General features: G+C 43.7%; 2 protein-coding genes and 1 non-coding gene across 4 annotated transcripts; 2 read left to right on the top strand and 1 right to left on the bottom strand.

Annotated features, from left to right (window-relative positions):
* The first annotated feature begins 344 nt into the window (after positions 1 to 344).
* LOC110865481 (protein NDL1) lies at positions 345 to 3,194 on the top strand. Of its 2 annotated transcripts, none has more exons than XM_022114740.2 (10): positions 345 to 584; positions 1,095 to 1,194; positions 1,284 to 1,381; positions 1,476 to 1,575; positions 1,666 to 1,726; positions 1,802 to 1,888; positions 1,984 to 2,061; positions 2,144 to 2,200; positions 2,291 to 2,482; positions 2,611 to 3,170. In XM_022114740.2, exons 3-10 carry the CDS (start codon positions 1,291 to 1,293, stop codon positions 2,854 to 2,856), a joined length of 912 nt encoding a protein of 303 aa, XP_021970432.1. In that variant the 5' UTR covers positions 345 to 584; positions 1,095 to 1,194; positions 1,284 to 1,290; the 3' UTR covers positions 2,857 to 3,170. The 2 variants fall into 2 exon arrangements, with proteins under 2 accessions (XP_021970432.1, XP_021970431.1); XM_022114739.2 differs by having other exon boundaries at positions 346 to 584; positions 1,487 to 1,575; positions 2,611 to 3,194.
* A 16,287-nt stretch (positions 3,195 to 19,481) lies between these two features.
* Positions 19,482 to 19,562, top strand: TRNAL-AAG. The gene has a single exon. It is a non-coding gene; the product is annotated as a tRNA-Leu (tRNA).
* Positions 19,563 to 21,581: 2,019 nt separating this feature from the next.
* LOC110865471 (glutamate-rich WD repeat-containing protein 1) lies at positions 21,582 to 24,868 on the bottom strand. Its single transcript, XM_022114727.2, has 12 exons — positions 24,709 to 24,868; positions 24,456 to 24,625; positions 23,927 to 24,005; positions 23,581 to 23,751; positions 23,402 to 23,500; positions 23,141 to 23,309; positions 22,942 to 23,048; positions 22,685 to 22,824; positions 22,517 to 22,589; positions 22,283 to 22,398; positions 22,072 to 22,189; positions 21,582 to 21,979 (listed from the first exon to the last, which is right to left on the bottom strand). The coding sequence occupies exons 1-12, from the start codon at positions 24,754 to 24,756 to the stop codon at positions 21,842 to 21,844; spliced, it is 1,428 nt and encodes a 475-aa protein (XP_021970419.1). The 5' UTR covers positions 24,757 to 24,868; the 3' UTR covers positions 21,582 to 21,841.
* Between the last annotated feature and the right edge of the window lie 1,150 nt (positions 24,869 to 26,018).

Here is a 26,018-nt window from a genome sequence, read left to right as displayed (position 1 = left end):
AAAATAATTTTTTTTAACATAGCCGTTGGCCAACGGCTAGTTTGGTTTGGCCATTGAGATCCCGCCATGTCACCTTGCTAGACCCGCCCCACGCCCGGCTTAAAACTCCCGCCGCTTAGGCCACGCCTCAACCCAAGCCCACCCGGGATGATGGCTTGAACGTTTTCAGCCAACTTACACCCCAACTCAAGCCCCATACCCCATAGTCTTACCCCGTAGCAGACTACCCAAGCTTTTACCCATTGGCTGTTAAAAAAAAAAAAAAAAAAAAAAAAAAAACCATTAACATTAAGTACCTGTTAATACATTTTTGTTGACAAATTCACAATCAATCCACCATTTGAGGGAAAGCCGTTAATGGAGGGCAATTGGCAAGCTTTTACATTTTTTGTCATTTAATTTATAAAATTACAACTCAGATAAAAGAACCGGTTCATCTATAATAGACCATTAAAGATATTTGGGCATTCAGAGATTTATGGAGAGTTTCTAGAGAGAGAAAGAGGAGGAAGAAGACGACGGCCATGGAGGATTCCACCGATTCCATAGCCGTTGATATGGAAACTATCTATCTTGGTGGAAAGGTATGATTTTTTTATTTTTTTTACTTTTTGTTTCAAGATTTATGTAATATAATGGATTTGAGATCATTCTGTTCATACCCACTTTGTTTCTTGGATTAGTTTTGTTAAAGTTTGGATTTTTCTTGTTTTTATGTGATTTTTAGATGATTTGTTGGATACCCAATTGGGACTTTGAAGGTTGTTTTCCCCAATTTTCTTGATTTGATTTTGCAAGTTGTTTAGTTAATTGAAATGTTGAATGGGTTGATGATCTTTCCAAGTTGTTGTTATGTGATTTTGAGGGTGATGTGGTGGTTCATAGTGGCTGATAACGACGGTTTATGGTGGCGAACCTTGGTTGTCGTTTAAGATCAATGACTGATAAGATGTGTAAAAGTGATTAATAAACGGAACAGCTAAACAAAACATTGGTGATGTGAGTCGTATGAGGACCAAATCACATAGCCCGTAAGATATTTTGACCGACAAACCCATATGGCCCGTATGACCTTTTATGAATTTTTTCGTCAGGAACACATCATTCGAACGGGTCATGGTTGTGTGTCTGTTATCTTATACGGAGATGAAGAAAAACCACCATTGATTACTTATCCTGATGTAGCCCTGAATCGTAAGATTCTCTTCACAGTGCAATCAACAATACTAATTACGCGTTTTATGATTGTTGTCTTTTTAACTTCTCGTTTAAATTACATACAGACATGTCATGTTTCCAAGGACTCTTCTTCAGTCCCGAAGCAGCGTCTTTGCTTCTACACAATTTCTGCATTTATCACATCACTCCACCCGGTCACGAGGTCTGCCAATGAACTTATTTCATGTTCTATAATTAAAATTTAATGATCAATAAATATATTATTAACCATTAATGTCTTCCGGGATTTGCACAAGAGTTGTTGCAGTTAGGAGCTGCATCCATTTCCCCGGATGTTCCCGTCCCGTCTGTCGATGATCTTTGTGATCAAATTCTAGAGGTCCTTAATCATTTTAGGTAAACAGATCATAAGTTCATAACACTTAACTGTCTCCTTCATGTAATAATCTAAATGGGTGTAGTGCGATATGCTTTCTTGTTGTTCAGGCTCGGTGCAGTGATGTGCATGGGGGCGATGGCGGGTGCATATCTTCTTACACTATTTGCGGTATATTAAAACAGACTATTATGTTCAGGGTTTACGGGTCATTATTAATGACTTTGGATTTGGTTTATGTGGCAGATAAGATATAGAGACAGAGTTACGGGTTTGATACTCATTTCACCTTTGTGCAAGGCACCTTCTTGGACCGAATGGCTATACAATAAGGTCTGTTGCGATACACTTTAAACATTATTCATATTTACCATAGAGCCACCGGCCACGTTCTCTGTATAAATTGTATGTTTTCCTTTGATGTGTAGTTGATGTCAAATTTGTTATATTATTACGGTATGTGTAGCTTGTCGAAGGAGTGCTTGCTACAAAGATACTTCAGTAAGGTGCCATAATAACTTTTTTCTTTTATAACATAGAATTTTCATGTGCGTAGTTGTTGACTCTAATAAGCGATTAATAAATCAGGAAGTCCGTGGTACTCCGGAAATACCCGAATCGGATATTGTTCAAGCATGTAGAAAGGTTTGTCTTCTAGACGTGTAACTATTTAAGACCTTTTAATTTATTTTTCTACAGATTGGATGATACGTAAGTGAATATACTTTTCTGCAGCTATTGGATGAGAGGCAAAGTATTAACGTGTTGAGGTTTCTTCAAGCAATTCACAGGAGACCCGACATTACTCAAGAATTGGAAAAACTAAAATGCCGAACGCTTATATTTGTTGGGGACAACTCTCTGTTCCATTCTGAAGCCCTCCACATGTCTGAAAAACTGGATCGAAGATTTAGTGCTTTAGTAGAGGTATGGTTTTATTTGTGCAAATTTGTTGAACAAGTCGATGTGAGTTTTTACATTATTGGTAACAAGTCAAAATGGTTGTGTAAAGATTGGCTAAAAGTCAAAAGAGTTAAAAGATCAATGGTGTGCAGGTGCAGGGGTGTGGATCAATGGTGACAGAAGAGCAGCCACACGCAATGTTGGTTTCCTTGGAGTATTTTCTAATTGGGTTTGGATTGTATAGGCCCAGTGAGTCAGATGGAAGCCCGAGAAGCCCACTAAGCCCGTTCAGCATCTCTCCGGAGCTTCTATCTCCCGAAAGCTTGGGATTGAAGCTTAAACCGATCAAAACACGGGTTCTTTCAAGAGGCGGTGACAGTACTTGCTATTCTTCGTAAAGGGGAGGTGTTTGAGCATGTTTGGTCTCTACCCAGAGCTTCCAGTGTCGGAAATCATGGGATCGAAGCTTAAACCGATCAAAACACGGGTTCCTACGAGAGGAGTTGGCGGTAATTCTTCATAAAAGAAAAGTTGAAAGAAAGTGTGTTTGAAGTTCTTGTATGTTCTTTTTTATTATAAAGAAAGGGTTGATGTACATGTCAAATGTGTATGGGTGTATAGGTTTAGGAAGGTAAAGTATTCTTTGAACTTTTGTTTCTTGTAGTCACTCATTTGCATTTTGTCATAAAAACTGAAGGACACATTTGGACAATGGTAATGGAACATTTTACTATAATGCCTGCTTGTTTTTGAAAGAATGTGTTTTCCGATCTGCCCTTTCTCATTAAACAATTGCCAAGGATAATTGTTTTGAGTGATTAGCTTGAGGGAAGTTTACAAGGATACTTTTTGCTGATAAAGAAAACACGGAATAATCGTCATGTGGGACCGTTGCTTCCAAGTCTAGGAGTTGACCAGTCCGAATATAACAGATTTACTTGCTCAATTTACATACTCCATTCTCTTGGCAAGTAGTATCTGAAAATGTTAAAATAATCTAAATACCATTATGTTTGACTTCAGTAGTCAAACTGTACATATATTTAGTTTAAAATAAACACATTGGCTTTTTAAGACATCATAATGTTATGTTTTGACCCAAGAAGTCAAATTGTTGACATATTGAATCATTAATAAATTGTCGGACTTTTCAAAGCATCACTGTACTATAATTGACATCATAAGTCAAGTTATCCTTATATCAACTGTGCAATAGAGTAATTGAAGTGATTTAAATCGCTAAAATGTACATATATAACTATTTGTTTGACCCAAGTCAATAAGAAAATTAAAGTACAGATTTTTATGAAAAAAATCAAAATATACATGGATAGTATCTACATCTAGACTCCAGACATCACTGAAAATGTGATTAAGGTTACTGAATAAAGAAGAAGAAGAAGAAGAAGAAGATCCATTCTTTAATCAAAGTATAAACAGATACATCGTTAACTAATAAGTACAATTCTTTAATAATCTAATTTGAATAAAAGATTCCAATTAATACCACATGGCAATCTCTCATTCAATTTTACAATTTTAATTTTATTTTATTTAAAACTATTTTTGTTATCCTTATAGTATTTATTATAAATTTTCTCAATTTTAATTTTAATATTATCTAATCTAATCTAATACTAATAAAGAACTCTAACTGATGCCACATGAAATTCCCTTCATTAATTTAGTACTAATATTGTTAACGTTATAAGTTAATATATTAATTTAATAACTAATATCTAATATATTTATTAACACATAACAATATGCTTAGCAACCCTAATATATTTATAGAGTCCGGTTAACGTACAATACTCCTTAACGTACAAGCGTACGCTGTGAAATTACGCACGTTGTAAAACTCAAAACCCTAATCACGCATATTGAAAACCATAATCACGCATATTGAAAAGACATAATCAAGCATGTTGAAAACCATAACATGCTTCATTACATAATTATAACATGCTTCATTACCTAAGTATAACATGCGTGATTAGGGTTTTTCAACATACGTGATTAGGATTTTGAATTTTACAACGTGCATAATGTCACATCGTACGCTCTTGCGTTAAGCAATATTGTATTTTACACTTTCATACCAGTACAAAACTGATCCTAAAGCAATTACAAACAATACATAGATTTACCAGTAGAAAACTGATCCTAAAGCAATTATGATGCTACAAGTGCTTTAATAGATTTTATTATTTTATCTTATTAGATTAGATATTATAAATTGCTATATTAGGTCATTAAGATTTTTGAGATAATATTTAATTATTCACAGGTCACAGGTTGTTATTATATACTTTTGTTTATTGTTTTTTTATGAGTATTTCAATCTTTATTCGAATTTAAAAACATACATGCTGTTCACTTGTGTTTAATATTTTTTTTCTTTTTATGTCTTCAGTTTTTTGGTGTAGATCTCATTTGCTAGCTAGCTTGGAAGGATTGGAATTTGGGTTATCGGATTTGGAAGATCGTCTTTATTTTGTAACAGTGAATTGCCTCCTAAACTCCTAAACAACCACATGACCCGCCCCGAACCAAAATGTCCTTGTTAAAACAACCTGTTTTGACCTGAACCAAAGGTCATGTAACTGTTGCCTCTTTGATCGAAAACACCCTAAGGAGAAGAGATGAACAGAAAAGGAGATATAGGATCTTCTTGACGAATTCCTTTAGAACAATTGAACATAAAAGTGGGAGAGCCATTCACCAACACAGATGAACTAGCCGATGACAAAATACCATGGGTCCACCTGCACTATCGGTCCGGAAAACACGTCTGACGTTTCACCTCCAACAAAAAATCTCAATTCACATTATCATAAGCTTTCTCAAAATCAATCTTCAACAAAAAAAATTTCTTTCCCATTCTTCTTCGCCCACTCTAATATCTCATTAATAATTAAGGGACTGATGAAACAATGGTTAACCGGGCATGGTTAACTCACTGGTCTCGTCAAGAAGGGTTAATCCCTTCCTCTCGAGGATCGCTGGCTGGATCACCGGTGGTTGATCTCCTGCACAAGGAAACAAGCCGTGACTCGTAACAAGGAGGATGGGGTGGGGGGTGCTCCTTGTTACCACTCTCCGGCGTGAGAATCAGTAGTTTGCTTGGGAAGCAAAGTAAGATAGTATAGTAGTGAGAGAATTGTGAGAAGATACCTCAAACCTGGTTTGGGGTTGGTATTTATAGCCGAGGAGTGGAGGAGGATGATGATGGATGGACTGACGACGTGCTGCCCCTTTTCAGGTGTGTCAGGCTCGTCGGTTATGGAGGTTACGCCACGTCAGTCCATTGCTTATGTAGCTCTGACAGGTAACTGTCATTGGTGCCACTTGCACTGTGGTGTCAGTACCACTTGCTTGAGTACATAGGATGCGGTGCAAGCCGCATCGCTACGTGCGGTAACATCTGAAGTTACCGCGTCTCCTACTTGTGATCAAGGAATACGCGAGATGCGGTGCTAGCCGCATCGTCGTCTTGCCTGCATCCCTTGTCGTGACGAAAATGTCCGTATGGTGCGGTGTCAGCCGTACCACTACGTTCATCTCCTTCTATGCCTAAGGTAAGGCTTTCCTGTATTGATAGAAGTGTTCACTGGACGCGGTGCGATGCCGCGTTGCTGTGACTACTTCCGTTTTCGTACACCAGATGTGATGCTATGTCGCATCACTCTACCGTTCTCCTGTTCCATGTAAGTCCTCCTTTGTTACTAGATAGATTGGATTCAACCCTTGTGTCGATGCGTCCCCGCATGGGCACAAGTGGGTTGTTAGCTTAGTGGGGGTTTTGATAAGGGTAATGGTCACTCGCGGTCGATGCTGACGCGAGATCTGGGACCATACCCCTTCAAGTCCCCCCAGTCTAGTGTTGCTGCCACATACAAGGTGTATGTGGGAGGAGTACTGGACTATGGTGTTTGGAAGGTAGTTTGGAGTCTGGAGAAGATCCTAGACCATGTGTGGTATTTTCTGTATGTAAATGGAGCTGGAGGTCCGGAAGGGTCATCTGACGCCTCTTCCGTATCGGTGAAGGAATCTCGTCGGATGCGAGATTCTCAGCCGATTTATGTCACCAGGTGGTCTGCCACCTGTTGTTGTGCCGAAGGTCTCTTGGAGACCTTGTTAGTAATGCTGCACAAACTTCGAACCAACCTCTGAGGTGGTGGTTCCAAGGTATGTGGAGGTTTCCCATCCTTTAAAGGTGGGTTTTTCTTCATACCAATTGTTGAATTGGTGCATGAAGAAGAAAAGAAACTTTTTGGACCAATCTTTGAGACTGGGATCAAAAGTTGTTGATGCTTGCAAGTGCTTTGCTCAAGCTCTATGTTCAGCATCGAGTTATGAGACGACAATCCCTTTTTTGTGGGGTTTTCGTGTTTATCGTCATAGCTCTCTAGTAACCGCACATTCTTTGCGGTTACGTCGTTGCGTCATTGTTGGCCATGTTTGGTCGAACAATGTATATTCATACTATGGGTAAATAAACATGGTCATAGGCAAGGGTATGCCCACTATTGTTTATTCTATGCGGCCCATAATCGGGTTAACAAAGTCATAAGCAGACTTGTTACCGCTGTTCGGACGCTTGTTGTTCGACGAGAGTTTATTTAGAGCGCTGTTCTGCGTTCGTTTTGGAGCCACTTACCTTCCCGCTCCAATACCGAGTTTGCCATGCAGTAGCATTTGTTCGGTGATATGGAGTGAGCTTGGCTCTTCCGTAGCAACCACTCTGCGGAAGCTATGGTTATGTCCGTAGCTCCTCGTGAGTGTCTGCGGTTTTGTATTACCACATTTGCTCGAAGTGGGTGTGGGTCGGATGTAGCTCTTGAAGGTTCAGGAGGCAGGGTTGCTGATGTGCGTTCGCGTGCATACCCTTCCTTCCTTTTGTTAAAGAAGGTGTTCATGTACCCTCTGCGGTTGTGAACCGGGCAGGAGGGATTTGAAGCTTGAAGAGAATGAAGGCAATGCAGTTCCCCTGTGTCTGAGATGCGGTTCAGTCCAACGGCCAACGCTGGTTCTGAGCATCTGACACACCTGAACGGGCTCGTGTGTGTCATGTCCGCATATTCCACGTGTGCTCGTGGGTCGTGCGGATAGGTATTATACCCCCTTATAGTGTAGAGATATATGTTTTTACCTATTTTTAGGGGTATGTTAAAAAACGACATGCGGTATGGGTTATGGTGCGGTATACCAGAGAAACCGCATGCCGCTTATAATTGGATAATGTAGTCGCTTTTTGTTGCATACGTGGCTGGACGCACGTGTGAGTTGGTGGAAGTTGGTGAGATCTTCCTGGCATGTGCTGAAATGAAAGGACGTTTGCACTGCCCGAGGCATTAAATGCACTGTAGCGAAGAGTGTAAACGTCTCTTGTGTCAGGCGCGTGGGCGGCCACGCGCGCGTGATAACCGTCAGCGGAAACGGCGCTCGACACGTGGTGTCCTATGATTCGCTCTTTTTGAACGTGATCATTTGTTTTCTCCCTCCGCATTAATTGCGATGGGTATATAAGGGGAAACCGTTCGTGGTTTCCCCTCACTTGTTCGAAAATTTCAAAAAATTTGCCGTTTGAGAGAGAAACTGTTATCTGTCTTCTCCGACTATTTTTTCTGAAATTCCGGTGAGGTTGCTGGTGTTTCCGTTCACCATCTTTTGTTTCTTGAATATTTTTGATGGCTGAACCATCGAATCCACACAATGTGGAGGGTGAAAACCCTGAACAGCCGATAGTGGCTGAGGAAGAAGACGAGGGGGCTGCCGGTGTTGGTTTACCGGCGTTAAGGTGGACCAAGAAGTCTTTTGACAATCTTATGCTTACTGTCCAAATGCCCCCTGAATATGGGGCTCAATATCCATCGGAGGGTGATACTGGTGCCGACGCTCCGGCCGGTTATGTGACCATGTGGGCCGACTTTTTTGGTGACTGTAATCTCCGGTTACCGTTGACGGTGTTTGTCGTGGATGTCTTGGAGTGGTACAAGGTCCACATTTCTCAGGTGAGTCCGTTTGGTATGATTCGGATTCGAAATTTTGAGTTCACCTTCCGTGCTCTTGGTATAGAGCCTACCGTCGGAGATTTCCGACGGTTCTATCAGATGACAGTGTCCATGGGGTTCTTTTCTTTCCGTCAACGAGACGGTACCCCCAAGCTGATGACTCCCCCCAAGGGGATGACGATGTGGAAGAAGAAATTCTTCTACATTAAAGCTGCTGCCATTGTTGCAGATATGACGTTTCGGAACGTGACCGAGACGATCATCGCGGAGACCATTGCAGTCCCTAGCTCGAAATCAGTGGAATGGTTTCCTCAGTTGCAGACCATTGAGACCGTGAAGCTGACCAATACGCAACTATGGCTGTTGCGTATGATGCTGAGGAGGAGCAAGAACTCGAAACCCGTGGTGCGGGAGAAGAGTGGTGGTACGTACTTTTTATCTGTTTACGCTCCTTATTTTTGTGTGCGTTACTGATATTTGTGTTTGCTATCAGAAAATGCTCCTGCATGGAGGATGTTTGCCCCGGATTTCCTGGGTACGGTTGAAACCGTGGTTTGTGCGGATGGTGAAGAGGATCACAATACTATCATCCGTAGCAACTTCCGGGTGCCTACTGAGGCTGCACTGGCAGTTGAGTTGCCGTCAGGCAAAGGTATAATATCCAAGCTTTGTCACTTGTGTTGATAATGTTGGTTTATTGACGTATTGATTCCATGCAGGTGATCTTGGGGCCTTGGGGGACCCCGAAGCGAAAGGTGTGCCAAAGAGGCAAACTGTGAAGGGCGTGCGCTTTCGCCAAAAGAAGATAAAGGAGGTCACTACTGTGCCTCATCTGGTGCCGCAGGCAGCAGGTATCTCTCATTCCTCTTTTCGTCGACACAAGGATTATGTGATAATATCTGATACCCTCGAGGGTTTGGGTATAGCCGCGGAGTCACGTTCTGGTGCTGCAAAGAAGCAGGCAGAAGAGGCGGTTGCGGGAGGAACAGATGCGGGTCCCCCTGTGATTGGTGAGAAGAGGAGGCCAGAGCAGAAAGCTGCTGGTGGTGTTGAAACCAAACGTCGGAGGCTGGTAACCAGAAGGTCCGCTCCAACGCAGAAAAAACCTGTGGTTGTCACTGGTAAGTGTAGGCTAGCTTGTTTTAACTGTTATGTGTAACTTGTTTTGATAGCTATTTTGACGTTGTTTTTTGCAGAGCCTCAAGATGAAGATTTTTCCATCTTTGATGCTCCGGAGTCGCCCCCGCGTGCCACGGATGCGGGTGCAACTGAATTGCCATCAACACCCCCTGCCAAGGTGGTGTCGGAGTCGACTGTGCGGACAAAAGGTACCGCAGAGGATGTGGCAACCCAGATTTTTGATACTGTGGATTCATCCAACAATCTTATTAGTCCCCCTGATGGGGATAATTTGGATCTGCGGTTTTCTGATGCTGGGAAAGGAAAGTCTGATGCGGAGGCGCAGAAGACTGATACTGAGCCGCAGAGCTCTGCTGCTGGGGCGAAGGTTACCGGTGCTGGTACCGGTGGTGCGGGTTATGATGGGCCTCCAATTCAGCCTGGGGAGTCTGAGTTGGAGTATTATTACCGCACATACTCCCAGGGTCGCAGTACTATGTATCACCGACCCCCCTGGACTGTTATGCAGGGGGATGATATTTCGAATGATCCTGCGGCCTGTAAGGAGATTTTGGGTGGCCTGGGGACCCCCTTTGAAGTTGAGCGCGCCCGTGCCGCACCTCGAGAGTTGCGTATAAACCAGCTCTCAACAATGTTGGTAGGGACTTCCATTGTGGCGAATGCCATTTTGGAAGACTATAAGGTGCTGGGTCGGCGCGAGGTAGATGCTGCTCGTATGCGGGCAGAAGCGGAAAAGCTGGTCCAGGCTGCCCGTGCGGGTGCGGAGCAGCTGGAGAAAGACAAAGCTGCTTTTGAGAAGCAGAAGCAGACTGCTGAGTGGGCTGCCACTGCCCAGCTGAAACAGGTGCGTACCCTTGCTAAACTCCTTGCTGATGAGCGCAAGAGTTGGAACGAAAAGTTGTCCAATGAGCGCAAGAAATGGAATGAATCTTGGGCTAAGCAGAATAACGTTCTGTTTCATACTCGGCAGGAGTTAGCGAATGTCAAGGCGGCAAATGTTGCCTTGGGCAGCGAGAAAGCTGCGGCTGAGGCCATTTCTGTTAAAGCGCTGCAGGAGAAAGCCGACGCCGTGAAGGCGCTTGAAGAGGCCAAAGCAGCCGGGGCTCGTGCCTCAAAGGCCCTTGAAGAGGCCGCGGAGAAGGAGAGCCGTTCTTCCAAGGCTCTGGAAGAGGCGAATGCGGAGCGCATTCGTTTGGATAAGGTTGTTTCCAGCCTTCAGGTATGTTTCGTTACCTCTGTTGTATATTTCCTTTATTGTTTTGAAAATATTTATCGGGTGAACTGTTTGCTGTTCTTGTAACAGGCTGAGGTTCAGGCCCGGGCGGTTGCGGTTACGGACCTTACTGCCCGCGTGTCTGATGCGGAGAAGCGGGCTGACGCTGCTGCTGAGGCTAAGGATGCCTTGGTGTCCTCTTTTAACCAGCTGGAAGCTGACCGTGAGTGGCTGCGGACTCACGGCATTGCGCGTGTAAGTATCCATTGCCTTTACATTTGCTTGGATTAGCATTCAAGACTTATGATCTTTTTATTGCAGATTGTCGAGGCTATCATGAATGCTCCTGAGACCTCATCTGGTTTGGACCTGGTTAAGGAGCGCGCGCGCGATGCTGGCTTTAAGGCTGGTTATAACCGCTGCATTGGGCATATCAATGTATTATCCGCAGGCGGTTATACTGATCAGGCATCCGGGTTCCATGATGTGGATACCGAGGGTCGTCTGAAAGCGGCCGTAGCCTCCTTTTATGACACGCCCCTTGCCTGTGTAGGGGAGCTGGACGAGTGTTTGGAGGTTGCGGACTATGTTGACCGCTTGTGGATGCTTTACCCTGATGTGGAAGAGGAAGAACCCGCTGGTGGTGCCGCAGGAGACGCGGGTACCAGCGGTACAAAATAGGGTTTAGGTTGGCGAGTGTGCCTCCTTTTTGTATTCCTCTTGTATAGAATAGGAACTTTATGTAAATTCCGTAAGCATCATGTGGATACTTGAATTTTTTTTTTGAATATAAAGTTTCTTTGTTCAGTTTGTACAAGTGTTTTGAATTCTTGCATGTCTGAACGTGTGTATGCGTAATCTTTACCCATTTATGAACGGGGTCAAGTATACTCCATACTTTTGTTGTATGGGTATGCATCAATTCTGTTATTTACCGTGTGAGGGTTTTAGAATTACTTAAGCTTTGTAAAAGCTTATATTACCGGAACTCTACCCATTTGTGAATGGGGTCGAGTGTACTCCATACCTTTGTCGTATGAGTCCGCGTCAATTCCATTGTTTGCCTTTTTGGGCTCAGGAATTGTGTTAAGTGTTTAACAAAACTTGTGTATCCGGCCGGATAAAACATGCAAGTCTGTTTGCCTTTTGCTGGCCTATTACAATATTTGTGTGTGGTTACCACTTTGTATGGGTATCACGAATGAAGATTTTGCCAATCTGTTTTTGGGATACCGCAAAGTGGAACACGCATTTGTAATAGTAATAACAAACAATAATGTAGAAAATTGCTTATTTATTTATTTGCAAATGGCCTGCGGCCCGATAGGTTACATAGAGAAATGTAAGAACATGGCTTACATATAACAGCGTCGAAGCTGTTGTGCATTCCATGTGCGTGCGATAGGTTCGCCTTCTAGTGTTTGCAATCTGTACGCGCCTTTCCCTAAGACCTCTTTGATGAGGTAGGGTCCTTCCCACTTGGGGGCGAGTTTGCCTGGGCGCTCGGCATTAGATGCCTCATTGTCGCGTAGAACGTAGTCTCCTGGGTTGAAAGTACAAACGCGGACGCGCGCGTTGTAGTACTTTTCAAGTTTGGATTTATATTTGGCCTCGTTGATGGCAGCGTTTTCGCGCCGTTCTTCCAAGAGGTCCAAATCGATCCTGCGTTCCATGTTGTTGTCTAGTTTTTCAATAGCCAACATTCTAGGAGAGGGGAGACCGACTTCTGCGGGGATCACCGCTTCAGAACCGTAGACTAGGCTGAAGGGTGTTTCCCCATTGCTTGTTTTTGGGCTTGTGCGGTGAGCCCATAAGATATTTGGGAGTTCATCGACCCAGCCACGCCTGGCCGTTCCCAACCGTGCCTTGATCCCTTCGACTAGGCTTTTATTGATACTCTCGACTTGGCCGTTCCCTTGCGGGTGTGCGACTGAGGAGAATATGTGCTCAATGTGTAGTTCCTCTAGCCATTTTTGAAATTCGTCGGCAGCGAAGTTGGTGCCGTTATCGGTGACAATGCACATTGGTAATCCGAAACGGCAGATGATGTGTTCCCAAATGAATTTCCTTGTTATCATAGCAGTGGTTGAGGCGAGTGGTTTTGCTTCAACCCATTTGGTGAAGTAATCAACCGCCACTATGATAAATTTAACCGCACCTGGAGCGTCAGGGAAAGGTCCCACAACGTCAATTGCCCATTTCTGAAAGGGCCATGCGGTTGTAACGGGGACTAAGTTGTTTTTTGGCCGCAAGGTTTTTGGAGCATGACGTTGACAGTCGATGCACTTGCGCAACTCTTTGACGGCGTCCAGGTGCATGTCGGGCCAGTAATACCCGGCATTCATGATTTTGGCCACTACCATGCGTGGTCCAGCGTGTATGCCACATATGCCCTCGTGTATCTCTCGAATGAGGTATGTGGCGTCCTGGGGGTTGACGCATCGTAGTAGTGGCCCGAGGTATGACTTGCGGTATAAGATACCGTCTCCCATCTGATAATGGCACGCTTTGTATTGTAGTTTGCGTGCTTCTGATTTGCTTTCGGGAGTCACACCGGATTGTAGATATGCGATAATAGGTGTCATCCATGATGTTGAACCGTATTGAATGACGTTGACTTGGCGCAGGGGTACCGAAGGATTTTGCAGGATTTCGATGCGTATCTCCTTTGCCAAGTGTTGGAAGCTGGTAGATGCAAGTTTTGATAGTGCATCTGCGGACTTGTTTTCGCTTCGATTAATATGGCGAATATTGAATGAAGCGAATTTGGATTTTAGTTGCAGGACTTGTTCGAGGTAGAGGATCATGATATCCCCCTTTGCGGCATAGTCGCCGCGTACTTGGCCTGCAACTAACAAAGAGTCGACGTGGGCTTCCAGATGTTGCACGCCGATTTTGACTGCTAAACGTAGCCCCGCTAACAGAGCCTCATATTCTGCCTCGTTGTTTGTGCTTTTGAATTCGAGGCGGATTGCATATGTGAGTTCTTGGCCGTCGGGGCTGACGAGTCGCAGACCTGCACCCGCTCCTTCATCGTTGGAGGCACCATCTATGAAGAGTGCCCATGTTTCTGAAGAGGGTGGCGGTGGTGCAGGAGTTTGTGCTTCTTCGCATTCTTGGATGCGATTCACCGGTACTTCGGCGGCGAAATCAGCTAAGATCTGGCCTTTAATTGCGGGGCGCGGTTTATAATGTATCGTGTGCGCGCCCAGCTCGATGGCCCATTTCGCTAATCGCCCAGAGATGTCGGGTTTGGAGAGGATCGGGCCGATCCTGTAATTGGTTAGCACTGTGATGACGTGGTTTACGAAGTAGCGTCGCAACCGTCTTGAAGCGTGCACTAGTGCTAGCACCAATTTCTCCATTATTGAGTACCTTGTCTCTGGGTCGTTGAGCATCTTGCTGATGTAATAGATGGGTGTTTGAACCCCCTTCCGCTCCACAATCAGTACCGCACCCACCGCGTTGTCCGCGGCGGATAGGTATAGTATGAGTGGCTCATCTTTGCGTGGTGCGGTTAAAGTTGGGAGTTGTATCAAACACTCCTTCATTTCCCGGAAGGCCTGTTCAGCCTCTGCGGTCCACTGGAATTGTTCTTTCTTTGAACAGCTCCGCAGTGTCTTGATGAACGGATAAGACTTAGCTGCGTGGTTGGCTAAGAATCTGTTGAGTGCCGCTAGCCTGCCGGCTAGCCGTTGCATATCCTTCATCGATGAAGGCGATGGCATGCGTTCGATCGCCTGGACCTTCTCCGGGTTTACCTTGAATCCATCTTTAGTCACGATGAACCCAAGGAACTTGCCTTCTTCCATTCCAAACGAGCATTTCCCTGGATTGAGCTTTATGTTAACGCTTCGCAGAGTTTGGAATGTTCTTTCGATATCTGTGAGCATGGTATCTTCTTCCATGCTCATGACGACCAGGTCGTCCATGTAGATTTCGACACTTTTGCTTATTTGGCCGCGGAAAGTGTCGTTCATCAACTTTTGGTAGGTTGAGCCCGCGTTGCGCAACTCAAACGGCATTTTTGTATAGCAGTAATTTCCGGTGGGAGTCCGGAATGCCGTTTTGTCTTCATCCTCGATTACCATTTGTACCTGATGGTATCCTTTGTAGCAATCGAGGAAACACTTCCACCTGAATGGTGCGAGATTATCGACCTTTTCGTCGATTTCTGGAAGCGCGTAACAATCCTTGGGGCAGGCTTTGTTAAGGTCTTTGTAATCGACGCACATGCGCCAGCCCCCGGACGGTTTTTCTACCATGACTGGGTTGGACAACCAAGTCTGGTATTTAACTTCCCGCAGGATGCCTGCGGAGAGCAGTTCTTCGATCTACTCTTGCATCGCCTGATTTTTAGCTGACCCAAGGTGGCGTTGGCCTTGGATCACTGGCTTGATACCTGGCGTGGTATTCAAGTGATGTTGCGCAATATCACGTGGGACCCCGGTCATGTCTGCGGGTGTCCACGCGAAGATGTCTTGGTTCCTGAAGAGGAGCTGCTTCAGTTGCGCTTTGGCGGTCGGGGACAAGGCGTGACCCAATGTGACCTTTTGTTCTGGGTATCTCGCGTTGAGAACCCATTTTTCTGGCTGGTCATTGGGGGTGGGCCTTGCGACCTTGGTCGGACGTACTTCGTCCGACATCATGACGTCCCTGCGGGCATAGATTATCGCGACCCCCGATTCGGTTGGGAAACCAACCGCAGAGTGGGGGACCGACGTAATCATATTGAAATCTCCTTGGGATTCTCTCCCGAGGAGTACGTCATATCTGGAGGTGTGAGGTAAAACCATGAAGTTCACCTCTTCTGTCCTTGTGCGGTTTCCGCTGGAAAGACGCACAGGAAAAGTAATCTGGCCTAGGGGAAAGACAGTTTCCCCTGCGAACCCGGTTAACGGGTAATCTACTGCTTGCAACCGATCTTTGTCCTCCTGGTCGAACTGGTTGAAGCATTGTTCGTAGATTATATCAGATGTACTGCCCGGGTCGATGAATAGACGCTCGGTGCAGTAGTGTGCCAGTTGGCCTGAAATGACGACGGCGCGCCTATCGCGCGGTCCGCCTCGGACTTTTGGAAAGACGACTTGTTCGTCCTTCCAGTCACATTCCGGCCTTCTTGCCGCTTTCCGCGGCCTGCCCTTGCCTCCGTGGATCATGTGGGTGGAAGCCACGTGCATGGTTCGTTTCCCGGAGGAGGTACCTTCGCCGTGAGGGGTAATGCGCTTGGTGGGTTTTTGCCCACCTGGCAAAAGATGTTGCAGTTTCCCCTCCTTTAAGGCGCGCTCAATCTCCAGTCGGAGACTGATGCAGCTGTTGGTGGTGTGGCCCGAGTCCTTGTGGTACTCACAGTAGAGTGTGAGGTCCTGATTTTTCTTGGACTTCATTGGTTTGGCCGGTCGCAAGAACTGTGGGTCCGCAAGGAGGACCTCACTTGGCGACATGGTGATCTCGGTCCAGTTGCGGTCCCGAGATTCTTTCTTGGACGCCCGATTGTCTCGGGCGGGGTTGTAGTTCTTTGGGTCGAACGTGTTGGTTTGCGGGAAGTATGGTTTGGAAATATCGCGATTTCCAACGTCCCGGTTGCGTTTATTGTTACGCTTGGACCCTTGTTGGGATGTTTCGGCTTGGGGCTTTGCCTTTGCTACATGCGGTTCGAGTGACCGCTGTGTCTGGGCGTATTTCTTGACCGCAGTCATGACATCTTCCCATTTTTTGGGCAAGCCCTCCTTGCCAGAGATGGTCATGATCATCTCTCTGTCTTTGACGGCCCGGATGAAGTGGTTTCGTGCCATCTGGTCTGCCACGTCACCTATCTCCAGGCATTCTTTATTATAACGGACGACGAATGCTTCGAGCGATTCGTCGTTCCTTCGCCAGATGTTCATGACGTCACACGAATCTCGTTCGTGGCGTCGCTGCTGGCAAAAATGTGCGAGGAACTTGGTACGCAAGTCCTCGAATGAATCCAGTGATCCCACTGGCAAAGAATCGAACCATGCCCTGGCCAGGCCCGTAAGGGTCTGGGGGAAAAAATTGCACCAAGTGGGTTCGTCCCACTGGCCGTTGATGCCCGCGCCTATGAAGACGTTCATGTGGTCGTCCGGGTCGGTCGAACCATTGTATTTCCCAACGTTGAATGGGAACTTTGTCGTGGTGACATGGGCGTTGGCAATCCGCGTGCCGAACTTGGAATTTTCGGCCGCTGCCTTTGGCCTGTATGGTTCGTTTGTAGGGCGCTTTGCCGCCCTAAGGTATGTGTTGCGGGGGTGACTGGGAGGAACATAATTACGTCCTCCCGGTCTGCTACTGGTGTCATGCGAATCACCGCGGTAGCTATGGTCGTCAGGGTCGGTATGACCGTACCCTTCGGTGTATGGTTGTGGGCCCAATCGGCTCTGAATGCCGGGGCCGCATCTGGAGGTTGATCGCCTCCTGTCCTCGCCATGGGGGCCAAGGCGGGTGTGTACCGGTCCTCTGGTGTGGGACCCGTATGAGGAATCATCCTCGTTGAGGGTGTGGACCGAACAGTAAGACGATCCCCTTTCTTCACGCCGGCTTCTTGAAGCCGGGCGTGAATGGATCCTGCCGTCGTATTGTAAAATACGCTCAACAGGGGTGTGCGGTGCTGGGGGAAGCCCAGCTCGTATATTCGCTTCAGTACAAGCGCGGTTGTATGCTGCAGTCAGCGTAGCTGCCTGCTGCTCGTACCAGGCATGAATTGTCGTGCCTGGTGGGATCACAGATGGGAACTGTGATAAGTCATGTCCGAACATAAAGGAGGTGCTCCTTTGTGTGGACGTGCCAATGTGTCCGGGTTGGGAGGTCGAGGCATTGACCCCTACCGGGTTTGGGATTGGAGGATTTTGGTTATCCGCAATGTTGTTTTGGTGATCAGTCATGATCGTGAGAGAGGAAAAATGATGATTTAGAAAATGCTAAGAGTAGCGGTGGGCGCCAATGATGAAACAATGGTTAACCGGGCAGGGTTAACTCACTGGTCTCGTCAAGAAGGGTTAATCCCTTCCTCTCGAGGATCGCTGGCTGGATAACCGGTGGTTGATCTCCTGCACAAGGAAACAAGCCGTGACTCGTAACAAGGAGGATGGGGTGGGGGGTGCTCCTTGTTACCACTCTCCGGCGTGAGAATCAGTAGTTTGCTTGGGAAGCAAAGTAAGATAGTAGTAGTAGTGAGAGAATTGTGAGAAGATACCTCAAACCTGGTTTGGGGTTGGTATTTATAGCCGAGGAGTGGAGGAGGATGATGATGGATGGACTGACGACGTGCTGCCCCTTTTCAGGTGTGTCAGGCTCGTCGGTTATGGAGGTTACGCCACGTCAGTCCATTGCTTATGTAGCTCTGACAGGTAACTGTCATTGGTGCCACTTGCACTGTGGTGTCAGTACCACTTGCTTGAGTACATAGGATGCGGTGCAAGCCGCATCGCTACGTGCGGTAACATCTGAAGTTACCGCGTCTCCTACTTGTGATCAAGGAATACGCGAGATGCGGTGCTAGCCGCATCGTCGTCTTGCCTGCATCCCTTGTCGTGACGAAAATGTCCGTATGGTGCGGTGTCAGCCGTACCACTACGTTCATCTCCTTCTATGCCTAAGGTAAGGCTTTCCTGTATTGATAGAAGTGTTCACTGGACGCGGTGCGATGCCGCGTTGCTGTGACTACTTCCGTTTTCGTACACCAGATGTGATGCTATGTCGCATCACTCTACCGTTCTCCTGTTCCATGTAAGTCCTCCTTTGTTACTAGATAGATTGGATTCAACCCTTGTGTCGATGCGTCCCCGCATGGGCACAAGTGGGTTGTTAGCTTAGTGGGGGTTTTGATAAGGGTAATGGTCACTCGCGGTCGATGCTGACGCGAGATCTGGGACCATACCCCTTCAGGGACCATCCAAGATATATCTACCTGATAGAAAAGTCGACTGAGTCTCTGATGTAATACTATCCATCACAAGACGAAGACGATTAGCAAGAATCTTTGATATAACTTTACTAATAACCCCAATCAAGGTAATTGGCTTATATTCTCTCAATCCCACCGGGTCAGGCAGCCCCTACCCCCTTTGTAATAGAACCGTGCTCGTAAAATTCTGCCATGATGTCATAAAAATCATCAGCAAAAAAAGGGCAAAATTTCTTTATGAATCGAAAGTTGAATCCGTCGGGACCCGAAGCTTTGTCATCCCCTTCTGTGAATGGTGCCACTAACATACCTTGATGAGATTGAGATACCATCTTAAGACCAAAACAATTGAGCCGAGGTCTATGTTGTAACTTCTCTTCGAACCGTGACTTAAAAAACCGATACACTTCTTTTTTAACCTCAATTGGTTCGAAACCCAGGACCCGTCAATCATAAGACCCGGAATATTATTACTCACCCTCCTCTTGTTAATGACCCCATGAAAGTATTTAGTATTATCATCTCCTAGTTCCGCCCATTTATTTCTCGATCTCTGAACCAAATCTTTCTTTTTAAAACTTTCAATTTCAGCCAATCTATTCTTACATTCGATCCTTACCCAGTTTTCTTCTTCCATAAGGTGTTCAATATACTAGAACCGTGAAATATTCACAGTTATTGATTCCTGTGATAGTTTAAAAGACTAACTAAGAAATAAACACCAACAAAGTTGAGATGGCCGAGTTGGTCTAAGGCGCCAGATTAAGGTTCTGGTCCGAAAGGGCGTGGGTTCAAATCCCACTCTCAACAAAAGTTTTTTTTTTTATTTTTTAAATTAATTTTTAACATGTTCTTCTACTATAGATATAATGATTTTTTAAAGGGGAAAATTCATAAAAATATAACAACTTTTCGAATAAATCATACAAATCTGCAAAGATTAGAAGATTCAATCAACTCAGCACACCAAAATTAAACGTATAAGTTCCGTAAATAAGAATGAATGAAAGGAGAGCAACCTGTTAAGGCTGTTTCATTCTGCACTTGCAACTCCTTGTGTTCTTAATCAGGGCCTAAACATCATTCACAGTTATGCACATAAAAGCGCAACATATATACATATTATGCAATCTTATATTAATGATCACGCAACCTTATATGCATAATTACATAACCTTTGCATTAGGTGCAACAGACTTTAAACAAAAAAAGTCGTCTTTTATAAAGTAAAAGGCATTAAAAAACTATACTAAAGTTAAAGTGAATAAAATACTCGATTTTATAACTATAAAAATAACAATGAGGTATCTAAGCGTTTAAAGGAATAGTCTCATTTTTCGCCTGTTTTTCCAACTAGTTACGAACTTGTCATATCACCTCTATCTTAGCCATTTATTTGTCTTAATCAAAAGGGTTATTGGATTTTAATAATACAAAGTTTCACTGGTTGGCCGATAATAATTCCAATTTCAAAAATTGCCTACAACAGTCCCAACTTGTAAGATTTTGGTCACCAATAATCCTTGTCTAACTGGGTTAGTTAAATGTGACGTGGCAGGTGACGTGTTTAAAAACTAAAATGTGGATCCTGACGTGTATCATATATGTCATTGTTTAAAAACCCTACGCTGACAAACCAGCCGCACACCTTCCCCTCCTTCCCTCTCGGTCACTGTTTCCGGCGACCGGAGCCGTGGAATCCGGCGCCCCTTCTTCTTCCAGCGAGCACCCACAAAAACCCTCCCCCTTGTCTCGTTCCTACTCACACCCACCTTGCCTGAAAATGAAAAGAAAACAAATGGAAGAGAGAGAAAGAGTTATCGGAGAGAAAGAGAGTAGAGATGGAGGTCTGGTCAGCGGTCATCGTCGACAACCGCATACAACGGTGCCCGGAGTTCAGCGGCTGCAGTGGTTGTGTGGTTCGGGTTGGTCATGACGGCAGCGGAGGAAGTGGTGGTGGCTGTCAGTGGTGGTGGTCGGTGACGTGATTCAGATGGTGTCGTGGCTCGGCTCCGGCGAGGTGATGTCAGCTGGAGTGTTGATACGACAGTGGCGGCTGTGGTCTCTCCGATAACTCTCTCTCTCTCTCTCTCTTCCGTCTGCTTTCTTTTCATTTTCAGGCAATGTGGGTGTGAGTAGGAACGAGACAAGGGGGGAAGGTTTTTGTGGGTGCTTGCTGGTCACCGGATTCCACGGCTCCGGTCACCGGAAACAGTGACCGAGAGGGAAGGAGGGGAAGGTGTGCAGCTGGTTTGTCAGCGTAGGGTTTTTAAACAGTGACAGATATGATACACGTCAGCATCCACATTTTAGTTTTTAAACACGTCACCTGTCACGTCACATTTAACTAATCTAGTTAGACAAGGATCATTGGTGGCCAAAATCTTACAAGTTGGGACTGTTGTAAGCAATTTTTGAAGTTGGGATTATTATCGACCAACCAGTGATACTTGGGATTATTAAAATCCAATAACCCTAACCGAAAGCTTCGGAGACTTCGCACCATTCTTTAACCTGGTTATTTGATATGACCACTACATATATAGTTTTTTTCATGCTGATTTATTCAAACATACATTAACTCAATAGAGCATGAACAAAGCAAACTTACGTTTGTTCAGCTTGTTTACACTCTAGTTACAGTAATAAAGTTCGTACTGTTCATATGTATATTTAGAAAAATACATCAACAAAGATATAGCTCTTTGTTTGAGGAAGATTTGATATTTTGATTGCTTATATTAAGCTATATGTATCCCAAACCTTCACAATATACTCAAAGGTTACGATCACAATATACGTATGCATTAAGAAACCTCAAACACCAAATGGCAAACGGCATATAAAATTAAAGCAAGAGTCTAAGAATATTATGTAGAAGGTATACTTGGACCATAAAAATCACCAAACAATCCCATTTTCACAACTCAAAACTTCCCAACACTCGATACAGATAACACGTCTCATGTGATGAACTCTGTAATGTGACACCAACAACAGCTACGGAAAAACTCTACCCTTCTCAGATATTCAATCCAATACTAACCGAAACGTTCATTTTTATACTGTGATGTGGTGGATCATGGCGTTCAAGCAGCACCATTAGCAGCAGGGAGATTACTTTCGATATTTGAAGGCATTAAGATGTTGAAACCATCTGCAGCTGTAGATATGAGCATTCCTGGAATCTGAGTATGCCAATGAAGTTCTTTCAAGTCTTTCTGACCCTGTTCACGTAAAACCAAAAGGTCAACAAACGTTACAAAAACAATCAGCGTATTCAAACTGATAACATCAAGATTCAAGAGGGTAAGTTAACCTGATGAACAAAAAGAAGCTGTGGTGGCAGATCTGTGGGTGCGTGTACTTCCTCTTGTGTTTTGGCTTTAAACTCGGCTTCTTCTTCCTCGTCTCGTTCTAAAGACAGATCCCAAATTCTGAAATTTGAACAAAAATAGTGTTTATACGGAGGTCAGTTAGTAAAGAAGGTTCAAATGGTTTTACAAATCTTATTTAAACAAAGCACATACGTCAATTGATTATCGGCCGATGATACTGCTAAAGTGGACGCTTCATGTGGACTCCATTCAATGGATGTTATCGGATGTTTGTGGTACTGAAAGTGCGCTACAACAGAATCACCTTCCTGCACAAATAAAACAGTAAATAACTTACATTTATATCTATAATTAGTTTTACCGATAAAGAGAACCTAAAGAATCAAAAAAAAAAAAAAAATCAAGCTTCGTTTTCTGAAGACATACCTTAAGCATTCTAAGATCACGAATAGAAAACGCCCCGTCATCGCTACCAGATGCCAACATACAGCTTGCAAGCCTAATTCAAACCAACAACGCAAAAAAGTATAATATTATTAACCCTATTAACTAGTTCATAAAAGTTTTAAATAAAAGATAGATCATGCTACAAACCTGTTCCAAGAAATAACATTGACGTCCGTTTCATGTGCCTTAATAGAAGTTGCTGGTGATTTCCCTATACGCGTGTCCCATATCGCGATAGTTTTATCAACAGAACCGGACGCAAACACAAACGGTTCCGTAGGGCTCCACTGCATCAAAAAGAAGTTGACAAAGCTTGAGTTCTTTTACTCAATTTTGTTTATGTATTTACATTTAACGAATAAAATACCCGTAAATATAAGTGTCAAAAAATATAAATTGGGTACCTGCAGATCTTCAACACTGGCCGTATGTCCGACAAAAGGTTTACTATCAACGTTCCATGTTGAGTCGGAAGCTGGCTCCCATAAGTGGATGCAATTCTTGCAGTCCCCTTTTTAAATCCAAATAACAAAAATGAACTGTTGAATATAATATCAAATAAAATAAATTCAAAATTCACGGTTTATTATTTATAACTCATACCAGAAACAAGCCTGCCGGGGACTAGAGGACTCCAATCAATTGCGTAACCTTCATCCTTGTGACCGGTAAATTTAACTAATGGCGGTTGATTAATTATTGTCGTAGCATCCTTGCTTATGTTAGTTTCCGATTCCGCCATTGCGTTTAGATGAGAGCCGACATCCCAAATCTGTGACACCGGTAGCATAGATTTTAATCAAGTACAATAAAACACTAAAAAGGAATATTATGATCTTTATGACAAAAAGTAACCTATTATACCTGCACATGACCAGTATCTCCCCAAGATGCACATATATGAGGCTTTTGTGGCATAGCACGAATCCTGTTAACACAGCCTTCATGAAACACCTTGCGCACCTATGAAAATGTACGGAAATTAAAAAAAAAAAACAACTTTTTTTAAAAAGTCGGGAACATTAATGGCAGGCATGTGTTACCTGGAAAACTGGAGCCTTTGGTCCATCATTCTCCGCATCGTCATCATCACTATCGCTACTCTCACTGTCCATATCAGTGTCATCGGATGGTTTTTTTGGTACTAGTTCCCGACGTTTCCCAGATATGTTTGATATTTTAAATATTCCAATTGAATTAGAAGCATTGTGTGCCTAATAGAATAGACAGATTAACAAGAATAAAGCATAAGAGCTAATAGCTTTATGGAACATTAATGGCAGGCATGTGTGTGTTACCTGCAAAACTTCATAATTCCTTTTGACACATTAAAACTTAACCTCTTAAAGTCGAAACACAAGAAGCTTAAAAGCTAACAACTAACATTACCTGAGTTCCAGTGACACAATATATCGTGTGCGGAAATTCTGTCCGAACTAACCCAAGTGAATCGCGCACAATATCAAAGCTGCAACACATCAAACAAATCCATGTCATTGTGTTGCAACAAAAACCTTCTTTTCACCAAGTGTTGCAGCATTTTCAACTAGCATAGTGAAATTATTAGCAGCTCACTTCCAAATACTTATATATTACCATAACTCTAATTACAAACAAAAAAAAGAACCCACAACATAATAAACCTAAACACAACAAAAGCACATGTGTAACAACTTATCAAACATACAGGTGTAATAAAAATACAAACTTTCTACCAAAAAAGGGTAAAATAACTCATACAACAACTAACCCACAACAGAAAAAATCAAAACACACCAAAAGCACATGTGTAACAGCTTATTAAATATTTGGGTGTAATAAAAATACAAACTTTTCATAAAAAAAAGGGTGGAAATGAGTAATGACAGTGTGATTTGTGAATAATAATTACTAATGGCAGTTATGTAATAAACCTAACCTTAAGCAGGGCCAGCCAATGTGAAAAGCATGAAGAGAATTATAAGCTGAAGGATCACATTGAAGCTCTTCACCCTCTTCTAAAGCATCCACACCTGGCTGCCACACCTTTGCTGGAACTGAAGGTATTGAGCTTGATGAAGAAGAAGACCCATCTCCTTTCTTTGAGCTCTGATTATTATGTTATGAATCACAACATACAAAGAATACAAATGGCAATTCAACAGGTGTAAATTAACGAGTGGGATACATACCTTGTTCTTTCGCTTTGCTTTCTTGGGGTTTTTCAAGCTTCGAACCATCTTTGATTTGATTTTGGGGCAAAAAGGTTGTGAAGAAGATGGAGAACAGAGGGTTTTAGTTTTAGGTATTTAGGGTTTTATATAACTCAAGACTTTGAGAGTAGAGATTGTGAAATGGGAACACCATTGACGGCCCAAGAATGCTTATAACTTTTTAATTTTTTTTTAAACTAGTTTTTTTTTTTTTTAACGGCTAACTGCTTTCCACGTTTAAACCCACCATTTCGGAGCTATGTCCAAAGGCCGACTACTCGACCACCGCTAGAAAGCGTAGCACACCCCTGATGCGCAGAAACCCCGTGAAATGGTTAAACCCTCGCCCCCCGTTGGACTCGAACCCGGAAAGAATCCCGAGCCGAGCCTTCACCCGGGTGTCTCACCCTGCAGCAGCCAGGGATTGAACCGGCGTCTCCAAAGGAGACAACCACCCAACCCACCAGCTGAGCTAGAGATTGTTGACTTTTTTTTTAACTATGGATCGATCAATACAATTTACGAAAATAATAAGACCCTAGCAAAACAGATTCAATGAAATGGGTCCATTGACCTCCATGGCCTCATCTCCCCTGCCCGACCCCCTAGCAACATGCCGTTAACTCATTACGGATTTTTTTTTTTCATTTTCTTTTCTTTTGAAAAACTTAATAAACTCAAAGAAAATTGGAAAACTGGAAGATTTGAGTAACCCGGCTAGGTTTAAAAAAAGAGCATGATTCACCAAGAAGCAGGGAGTACCTTTTAAGTGACCTGGGGAGGGTGGGGGGATCCGCCCCGCGAATATTTCAGTTAGAAATGTAATATTTTCGGTTTTTGTCTGAAAAAATTTAAAATTATATAGGTCCGTCTCCGTCAATTATTTTGCCTAAAATATCCTGCCCCTACCAAGTTTATTGTCCAAAATATATTTATAGATATTCTTGTATTGAGTTAGAAAATGTAAAGAACGGGCTATTAGTAAGTTTTTTATTATTTTTAATATCTTTAAGTAAATTTTGTTACTACTTTATATATAAATCAAAGTTGAGGGTTCTTTTTATCTTAAAGGTCCTAAAGATACTTACCATTTATCTTAAAGGTTGTCGGGCTGAGTTGTAATTCTTCGTCTTGGTACTTACCATTTATCTCGTATCATTATAAATATTTTGGTCTCTATTTTTGTTAAACAATATTTGGCTTTTTTTAGTTTTATGTGTAAGAATGCGTCATTTGAATGATTGAAGATTACGTTGTTTTATTTGGAGTTATTATTGTTTGACCCGAAT

Source organism: Helianthus annuus, chromosome 6 (genome assembly GCF_002127325.2).
Source record: "Helianthus annuus cultivar XRQ/B chromosome 6, HanXRQr2.0-SUNRISE, whole genome shotgun sequence".
Taxonomy (NCBI): domain Eukaryota; kingdom Viridiplantae; phylum Streptophyta; class Magnoliopsida; order Asterales; family Asteraceae; genus Helianthus; species Helianthus annuus.
This window is presented reverse-complemented; position numbering and strand designations above follow the sequence as displayed.